The sequence below is a fragment of the Myotis davidii genome, unplaced genomic scaffold, assembly GCF_000327345.1.
Source record: "Myotis davidii unplaced genomic scaffold, ASM32734v1 scaffold105, whole genome shotgun sequence".
Classification (NCBI taxonomy): Eukaryota; Metazoa; Chordata; class Mammalia; order Chiroptera; family Vespertilionidae; genus Myotis; species Myotis davidii.
In genome coordinates, this window is record NW_006300371.1 from 1,055 (window position 1) to 11,161 (window position 10,107).

At 41.5% G+C, this 10,107-nt stretch overlaps 1 protein-coding gene across 1 annotated transcript in view; it reads right to left on the minus strand.

The window, feature by feature from the left end:
• Positions 1 to 7,591: 7,591 nt before the first annotated feature.
• LOC102753743 (N-alpha-acetyltransferase 16, NatA auxiliary subunit-like) overlaps positions 7,592 to 10,107 on the minus strand; it is a 44,606-nt gene continuing 42,090 nt past the window's right edge. Inside the window, exon 8 of the mRNA XM_015572592.1 lies at positions 7,592 to 7,611. Coding sequence (XP_015428078.1) covers positions 7,607 to 7,611 — 5 coding nt within the window. The 3' untranslated portion in view covers positions 7,592 to 7,606. The remainder of the gene's footprint in view (positions 7,612 to 10,107) is intronic.

Sequence of the window (10,107 nt, forward strand, 5' to 3'; positions counted from 1 at the left end):
ACTCCCTCCCTATTTAAAAAAACAACCTCGCCCTCCGTTGCCAGCCCTTTCCACATGCGCCTCCGTACCTCTGCACTTTACTTCCATACCTCCTCTGAGTCTCAGTGTACTTTTCTCTTTCCTTCTAGTTGTAGAATTTATACTCAGCCAGCCTTTCTGTGGTTCTGGATGATGTCTGTTTTGTCTTTTAATTGTAGTTTTGAAGTGGTTGTGCAAGGCAGCAATTTCCGGTGTTTACCTATGCCACCATCTTAGTTTTTTCCTCTTGGTTGGGTTTGATTCCCAGTTACTGGCACATACATGGGTTGCAGGTTTGATCCCTGGTCCAGGTTAGGGCACATGCAGGAAACAGCCAATCAATGTGTCTCTTACCTCTCTTTTTCTCCTCCCTCCCTCCTTCCCTCTTCTCAAAATCAATGGAAAAAATGTCTTTGGTTGAGGATTAGCAACAACATAAAAGATAACATTTTTAACCCACTACGGTCAATACCACTCTATCAATCTCACTTAGAATATCTGTAACTTAAACAACTTTCTACCCTTAGAAATTCATTACTCAAATGGTTTAATTTATAGAGCCAAATATCTTTTCATGAACTTACAATGCCATCTTCTGGCAGTTGCAAAAACTGCAGCTACAGGCAGTTTTAAATATGGGCATATACACTTTTCCTCTCCAGGGTGAAACATTTTTAGTCAATTCAATAATAAAACAAAGTACAACAAAACATATTGAAGTTACATATAATTCTTCATAAAGGAGTATAAACATTACTGAGTAAAATAAAATCTTCAGTTTCATTACTTCAAAATAATATTTGATTGAGAAAAAAAATCAAGAGAATGTAAAGCCCACATGAAATCTCCTAAATGAAAGAAACTGCAAAGAACACTAGTGCCTTGGTTCATTAGGCATATTTCTTGAATCTAAAAAATTTATATCAGAGATTCCAAAATGGCAGCAGAGTAAGTGGAAGCTACAGGGACACATTCCCAGGACCAAACTGGAATTACGACTAAAATACAGAAAAACCATCCTGAATAATCAACTGAAGACTAGCTGGAGAGAACTCTGATAACCAAGGAAGTGGAGACCACATAGAGACTGGTAGAAATGGCGGAGGCGCAAAACGGCGGAGGGCTCCTACAGAGAGTAGCTCAAGTTCAAGGGATATCTCAGCTGTGGGGGTTCCCACTGAGAACTCTGGGGTCTAAACCCCAAGCTGGACCCCCCAGAAGAGAGCACCACCAGAACTGAGTAAGGTGCTCACAAAAAATTTGGCTGTGAAAAGCAGCAGTTTCTGTCTGCCAGGTAGGGCCAGCTGAAAATGCAGGCACCCTCTTAAAGGGCCAACACATAAATTTTCGTGTGCAGCCACTCACCCGGGACTCCCGCAGAGTGGACTAGAGCTGTGTGAGCAGAAGCAAGGGTTTGGGGCTCCGGGGTTAGACCTCAGAAGACAGACACCCCGGTTTCCTGAGTCACTCCCCCACACTATGGAGGATATCATTTCCCCAAGGCAGACCTTTGCTATCTAGGCAGGTTTTCCCTGAAGGAAAGGCAATTTACCCTACCCTAAGGGAAAACCCATTACCCCACCCTGTGGAGTTTCCAAGGCCCATTAAGAGATTGAGAATAACAGTCTGTAAGCAGAAGCAACTGCCTCATCCTGTTGGAAAACCATCACTCAGAATTGCCTGAAATCTGGCTCAATGGAAATGCTATAACTAGAGAATTAAATAAGCACATTAAGACTGGTGGAGGGCAGAGGTGCTAAAAGGGCTGGTCTAACACCCACAGGTGGCATGTTTAAAACCGGAAGGGATATCTTGGCTGAGGAGGCCTCCGTGAAGAGCAAGGAGTCCCACCCTACACCAGTGAAAATTGTGGCTGCATGACACAGAGACTGCTCGAATCGGAGGCATTCCTCTTAAAGGGCCAGAACATAGATTTACTCGGACTCACTCCCTCTGAGTTCCAGCAGTGGGGCAGCAGTTTGAGGGTATCCAGCGATACATGGGGAGGAGTTGAGCTGTCTGGCATTGGGGCAGGAACTCAGGGGCAGCTTTCTCTCAGACAAAAGTGCTGGGACCTCCTCTACAGAGAGCTGACTAGCCGGCGCCACGTCTCAGTCTCCATTAACCTAGCCCACACTGTTAACCCCATCCTGGTGATTCCCTGCCACCCAAGCCATTTCCAGTGGCTTATCCATACAACTGGCCTCTTGCCTCAGGCTTCAGACTTTCCAAAAATCTCTCAAACTGCAGATGGACTCAGTTTAAGGCCAAGTACCTCTTTCCTAATTTTAAGAAACAGAAAAGTATTGTTCTCTTTATTCAAGAACTAGCTAAACTATATTCATTAAAATGGAGGCTTGAGTTAAAACTAACAGTACCAAGTGGCATTTTGAGTACCCACCTGGCATCATATGTAGTTCTTTACGACGCTGTTGACTATATTCTCTATGCTGTACTTTAGATCCTCGGGACTATTTTGTGACTACCAATTTGTACTTCTTAATCCCTTAACCTTTCTCACCAACCCTCCCCACAACCCCTCCCCTCCGACAGCCACTTGGTACTGTTGCACTAACTCATTTATCCATGCTAACTTTGAAAGCATACATAACAAATTAGAAAGTCCACAATCATACTATAAAATAAATGATTAATTACAAAATAAATACAGACCTCTGGTGACAATATGTCAAATTTATAGAAAAGTATACCGATTAAATACAAACCTTTAATCATCTTAGTGCAAATTTCACAGACTAACATACACTTTGATAGGACTTACACTTTATGAATATAATTTCAGTTCAAGAGAATAACATTATTAGAACAGAGAAAATTATTAAATCACTAGAGGCCCAGTACACAAATTCATGCACAGGTGGGGGGCCCTCAGCCTGCCCAGCAATCTGGGCCAATCAGGCCATCTCACCCAATCCCGAATGGGGCTGATCAGGCCGACTGGCTCGGGGGAGGGATTGCAGGAGGTTGGTCAGCTGTGGGAGGTTGGCTGTGGGAGTAAACTGACCACCAGGGGGCAGCGCCTGCATTGAGCATCTGCCCCCTGGCGGTCAGTACACATCATAGCCACAGGTCAGATGGCTGAATGGTTGGCCAGTCGTTTAGACTTTTATATGAATAGATAGATGATTAACATTAAATACAAAGGTTCTAACTCGGATCAGTACACATCATAGTGAGGTTGTAATGTTCGCTTAGCCTTTATATATATATAGACTAGAGGCCTGGTGCACAAAATTCATGCACGGGGGTGTCCCTCAGCCCGGCCTGCACCCTCTCCAATCTGGGACCCCGTGGGGGATGTCCCCCCCATAATCCGGGACTGCTGGCTCCTAACTGCTTGCCTGCCTGCCTGCCTGCCTGATGGCCCCTAACCGATCCCGTCAGCCCAATTGCCCCCAACTGCCCTCCCCTGTCGGCCTGAACATCTCCAACTGCCCCGAAGGCCTGATCTCGCCTCCAACTGTCCTCCCCTGCTGGCCTGATCTCACCCCCAACTGCCCTCCCCTGCCGGCCTGATCCTCCACAACTGCCCTCCCCTGCTGACCATCTTGTGAGGATGTGGGGGCAGACATCTTGTGAAAACGTCGCATGACGCCACATAGGCTTTTATTATATAAGATAGCATGTTATTTACATGGAAATCTTTCTAAAATAATTTAGTAAAAAGACTACAGCAAAAGTGAATGAAGACCAAATTTTACCTTTTCTGTATTGTAATATAAAGATTTCAAAGTAGTAAACAACGGTGGGCAGCCTTTACTGAAGTTAACTCTCAGGAACTTATCCATTAGCTCTCTAAATTTTTCACCTAGAAACAAAAGTGTACTTTGTTATGGTCTGATTAATGCAAACAGTTCTCAAAATGATTTTATAAATAAAAATCAATTCAGAAACAAATACCCTCCTTGCCAATTTTTAAACCCAAAAAGTCAGTCAGCAGCATGATTTGTTTGTTACCAGCAAAAAGCCTAACACCAAATATCTCAGTTGGCAGCTATAGTTTTCCCTAGATCTAGGTTCAAAATATCTTTAAGGAACACTTCCAAAGATGGATAAACAAAACAACTGTGCAGCTTGAGTAAAAATATAGTCCCCACCCTAAATATAATCCCCATAGCAAAATATCTTTCCTATCCAGGACAGAGTCAGTCCTATGAGCAGACAACTCATAAAGGACTCTGAAAATTATAAAATGATTATACTGTAACCAGACTATATTCAAGTAGCAGATAAAATATTTTTTAAAAAATATTTGCGGTATTTACAATTGTTCCAAATCAACTAGTTATTTACTTCAACATTCATTCATTCCACAATCATCTATCAAGCACTAACTATGTGCCAGGCACCATTCCCAATACTGGGTATTAACACATTGTATGCGGGAAAAGTATTTATATGTTTTACTTAAACGTTTTATGTTGACTGGTAGTAGAGCGCGGGACACGTATTAATACATTTTTTATAGACTAGTGGTAGAATGCGGGTAACGTATAAATATGTAAACTAAAGTTATCATAATTTTACTGAACGTTGCCATTTGCGCAAAAAAATTAGCAAAAGGCCCGTGCCACCTGTTAGTGTGCGATAAAAACTACCCGCAAACAATGTGTTAAAATTTAAAAATCATGGAACTTAACATTTCAGGGGTAAGAAAGACCATAAATAAAAGAACATATGTTATTAGACATTAGACTGAGCCCTGGGGTGTTCTAACATTAGAATTAAAAGAAATACCTCATTTGCAATATCAAGTAAATAATTCTACTACTGTTAAAGCTTCCCCCCAAAATTTTGGTATTAGTTTTCGAAAGCAGATAAAAAACTGAAAAAGATATTAACATTAAATACAAAGGTTCTAACTCGGATCAGTACACATCATAGTGAGGTTGTAATGTTCGCTTAGCCATATAGACTAGAGGCCTGGTGCACAAAATTCATGCACGGGGGTGTCCCTCAGCCCGGCCTGCACCCTCTCCAATCTGGGACCCCGTGGGGGGTGTCCCTCTCATAATCCGGGACTGCTGGCTCCTAACTGCTTGCCTGCCTGCCTGCCTGCCTGATGGCCCCTAACCGATCCCGTCGGCCCGATTGCCCCCAACTGCCCTCCCCTGTTGGCAGACAAAATATTTGAACATTTTGACAGTAAAGGTTAATATATAAAGACATGTATTTGTCCACTCATTTCAAAAAAGAGCTAGCTGGTATGGCTCCATGGATTGAAAATCACCCCATGCACCAAGAGGTCATGCACATGCCTGGGTACAAGCTCAATCCCCAGTAGGGGGCATGCAGGAGGCAGCTAATTAATGTTTCTCTCATCAATGCTTCTATCTCTCCCTTTCCCTTCCTCTCTCTAAAAATCAATAAAAATATATTTTTTTTTAAAAAAGAATGCATGGTACAAGAACCAAGATGGCGGCGTAAGTAAACACCCGTACTTGCTTCCTCACACCCAAACATAAAAATCACAACTAAAATACATAACTATCATCCAGAACTGCGGGGAAGAAGGCTGAGTGGAAGTACTACAAATAGAGGGGTAAAGAAGAAAGCACATTGAGACTAGTAGGAGGTGCGGAGCATGGAATGGGCTGGCACCCGGGTGTACCGCTTTTTTAATCAGGAGGGAGATACAAGCTCCTGCTTGCTCTGGGCTCCAGTGCCGGGTGAGACTTGGGGGCACCCAGACATATACTGAAGCATAGTAACCTCTATTTTGTAAAAACTGCTATTTTAGATTTTAACCCTGCTATTTTGGCTTCTGTAAACAGTTGCTTGAATAACGGAGAAAATAAGCGCAACTATCTGACCTTGCAAGCAGCTCTGCTGATGTCCCTGGTTACTCCCATACTCCAGTTATCTGAAATGTACTATGCTCAAGTTGCAAGCTTCCTGCAAAATATCTACATAGGGCAAAGCCCGCGAAAGGTCCAGAAGTATAATTCCATATTTGGGAAACAAAGGACTGGGAGAATATAAAAAGGGAGGGCGTCCTCCATGTTTTTGCTCAGAGTTTGAGAAGCAATATTCCTCTGAGCCCGCTAGCGAAATAAAAGACTCCAAAATTTGGCTTAATAAGGCGTCCTCTGTTTACCTCACTGATTTACATTATAACATTTGGAGGCCCCAGCGAGATAGTGCTTACCAGCACTTGGTCTCAGACGCCAAAGGCCGACAGCCTTCCGAGGCCTGGCTGCCAGCCCCTGGGAGGTCCCCAGGGGAGACACACCACCTGGGAAGATTCCAAGGCCCTGGAGACACTCCTTGGTGGTTCTGGCTGCCAGACGGAGTCACCAGAAAACCTCTGGAGGTAAGTGAATGCGATTAAGGGATTTCGAGTTCACTTTCCTGCCTGTCCGCCTGTGTTCAGTAATCCTGTACTGAGAGGACTGGACGCAGTCGTAACTTCTCTGGTAGATTCTCACCAAGACGTTGGTTGAGAATCCTGTCTTGGGGTGTGGGTTCAGGGAGGGAACCCACATCTGTTTCTGTTAGGGAAGTTGGGCAGGAATCCAGATAACTGTTTAACTTCCGAGCGAATGTCTGCTAAAGTGCCCTCCAAATCCAGACCTGCCTTTGGGGGCAGGGGAAGTGGCTCGGACTGACTGGTATGTAAATGTGAGTATGAGAGCCTGACTAAAGCGAAAGCTACTTTGTATTATCCTGTGCTTTTGTGTGTTTTTGTTAACTGAGAGAGTTTAGGCCACCTGGCTGCAAACAGATGAGTATTTGTTGATGTTTTTGTCTGTTTAATTTGTTTGGGGCAAGCCCAGTTTTAGGGGGAAGCCCAGTAGGGCTGATTTTGAAATTCTGGCAAAACCAGCAAGCGAAACAGAGGACGCCTTATTAAATGATACAGAACTATAAAAGAAATTCCAGGGTGGCATTCCAGCAGCTGATAAGAATCTTTTTTCTTAGGAATTGTCCTTCTCTTTCTTTTTAAGTATTAGACCGCTAGAGAACTTTTAATTTGCTTTTCCTTGATTTATGAGTTTACTGTATTAGGTTAAAATTTTAAAATTCTAAGATTAATTTAAAGGTATAAAATTTGTAAAGGTTATACCCAGAGAAATTTAAAACAAAGGCCGGCTAAGTTTCAAGGCTACTTGTCGGGAAAAGCTAGAGAAAAAATTGAGTTCTAAAGTTAACTATTTGCAACAGAGTTGTAAAAAGTCATAGAAGTCTCAAGATTTATTTAAACAAAGAACCTGTTATTTACAGCTCCCTTATCTCTTACTGCCCAGGACAGAGGGAATAGTTAATGCAAAAAGGGAGGGGGAGGGGGGGAAGATAAAAACAGAAAACAGAAAAAAATAGGGGAGGGGGGAGGGAGCCATTTCGCTCTGAACAAAAGCCCAGAGGTTTCCTTGGGCAAAAAGGAAGATAGTACTTGCCAAACTCAGCAGGACGGAGAAATTTGCAAAACTCCACCCAGCATCATGTCCATTAAACATCCAGTTGACAGCATTAGTATTAACCAGTACGTGACCGGGATGGAAGCGGGTGGTCCGCCCATGCTTCTAACATTACAAGCCAGCACGGACCAGCCAAGCTGGAACCAAGGCTAAACTTTGGAGCATGGAGGCAAGAGAATGGGCAGTTCTTAAATAAGGATAGACGGTATTCCAAGGGTGGCCCTAGAGGCATAAAATACCCAGCCAGATTAGCATGTCCTTTCTTTGAACAGAAGGGGCAATCATAGTTAACAGTGTAATTAAAAAAAATAGTACTTTCACATTAAGTTATCCCTGTTTTAAATAAAGCTTTCTGGTAATAATTATGTTGATAAGGAAAATCCAGTCCTCTCTCTCCCTATAAAGGCAGAAAAGTCTAAAAACAGAAACAAAAAATAACAAGGGCAGTAAGACCCTTATCCTGCATTCCTTTCCCTATACAACTGGGGGAGAATCTAAGAAATCAGCCAAGAGGATAATTTATAATCTCAGCCTCCCCCTTAGGCACCAAGTAGCCCTTTGGTCACTACACCACCAAAACCCAGCTTTTCTAGGCTGTGAAAGAATTTAGAGCTGCAGCAGTAGCCTGAGATGTTATCTCTAAGGAAGAATATAGCAGGTTTTACTAGACAAGTTTTAATTTACCTCTTAGTTTTTATTGCAGAAGTAAGGTCTCTTGTACTTTGTTAGAGTTTTTGTTGTTGAAAAAGTAAAAGTACATTTAAGGTATGTTCACAAATATTAATCTGAGAAGTGTTATCTGTTTGCTTTCTGGTAATCATTGAAAAATTAGGGTTTCTAAGAATAAGGAATTCTAATACATTTTAGAAAAAAAAGAAAGGGCCAATCAGGTTGCTGAGGGTATAGCAAAAAGAAAGAATATTAAAGTAGAGATACTTAATATAAGGTCTAAGGCAGGGGTCCTCAAACTACGGCCCGTGGGCCACATGCAAATACAAATATTGTATTTGTTCCCGTTTTGTTTTTTTACTTCAAAATAAGATATGTGCAGTGTGCATAGGAATTTCTTGCTAGTTTTTTTTTAAACTATAGTCCGGCCCTCCAACGGTCTGAGGGACAGTGAACTGGCCCCCTGTTTAAAAAGTCTGAGGACCCCTGGTCTAAGGGATGGTTATGCATTTTTAAAGGACATAGAAAAAAGGTTTGAAAGCTACTTTAGAAGTATAAAATTTATAAAGGCTGTGTATGTAATAAAAAGGACAAGAGAATTATTAGAAGATTAATTAAATGATACAGACCAGTAAGCCAGGAAGAGTAAATAATTTGCATTCTGCCTTCCGAAACAGAGTACATAGTTATGCCAAAGTACTCAGGGGGACTGATAAAAGAAATCCAACTAGTATTATTTACTGTCCACACCCAAGTACAGATAAAGTTAGAAAAATAAGCCTTATTTTAGTCAGTTCTTTTCTACTAAAATATTTCTATTTATCAGGTATTTAATAAAAAAGGACCATCTTTTAATCATAGGAACTAAAGTTTGCTCAGCTATGTTCCTGTCTAATACACTTTAATATATAATCTTTTAGTAAAATCAATTTTGACAATCCTTCAAGGGTTTAAATTTTAAGAAACTTTTTCTTGATCTAGAATTAGCTTTACTAGTAGATCATCCCAATAGGCTCTGAAATGCCTCACATGTTTGTTTTCTCTCTCATAAAGAAAGATTTTATATAAAGGTACATAGAAACCTTTGTCAAATACAGTTATAACTAATAATTATTGATATATTATAGAATGTTGGGTTTTACAGACACCATTCCATATCATTTGTATTATAATGAAATCCATAAACATGTCATTTTAAATTTTTTCTTGTCATCTGGAGACTGTTTTGTTATAATACATTGAGAAAAATATTACTCTGAAAAGTCCATAAAAAGGACTGGCAAGGAAAATCAGATGATCTTAAAGCAGGTCAGTATATTTTTTCCCCTATATGATCCCTCCGGAGTTTGGCAATTCTTAGTGAATGAACCATGGCAATGCATTTCTTTGCATAAATTCAATAACACCACTTTCAAATAGTTTTATTGACCAAAAACTTTGACTGGAATATCATGTTTTAAGAGCCTGATCTGGACTCTGAAGACTTAAAGCCTTTAAGAGTGTCATATACAAAGCCTGGTATCTTGCCTACTAGCTCTGAAAATAGATGGTGCTAGAGTGTCAGGCCCATACCCTGCCATCGCTGGCAATTGGCCAGGGGAGAAGGGGAGCAACAAGGGCACCTCTGTGTCCCCGCAGAACCCCCACGCACTCTAGGCCACAACAAATAGGAGGGTTACTGAGATGGACCTTAAAGCCTAGGGCATGGGCCCCTGTAGAGCCACTGCAGGTGAGGAATTCACCTAACCCAGCAGATACTGCAGGCAGGCCTGCCAGCAGCTAGATGTCTTGGCTTCTCTGCCCTAAGGGGCACATTGAGACTCAATCATGAAATTCTGGCAAAAGTGATCAATTACCAAGCTTGTTGTGTTTATGCAAACAATCAGGCCAAATTGAATACAATAGATAAGTTGGTCTTAATTTGGCTCTTTCAATAAACATAAGGGTAATTTTAAGGAGAAAAATTCTATTTCAATAGGAG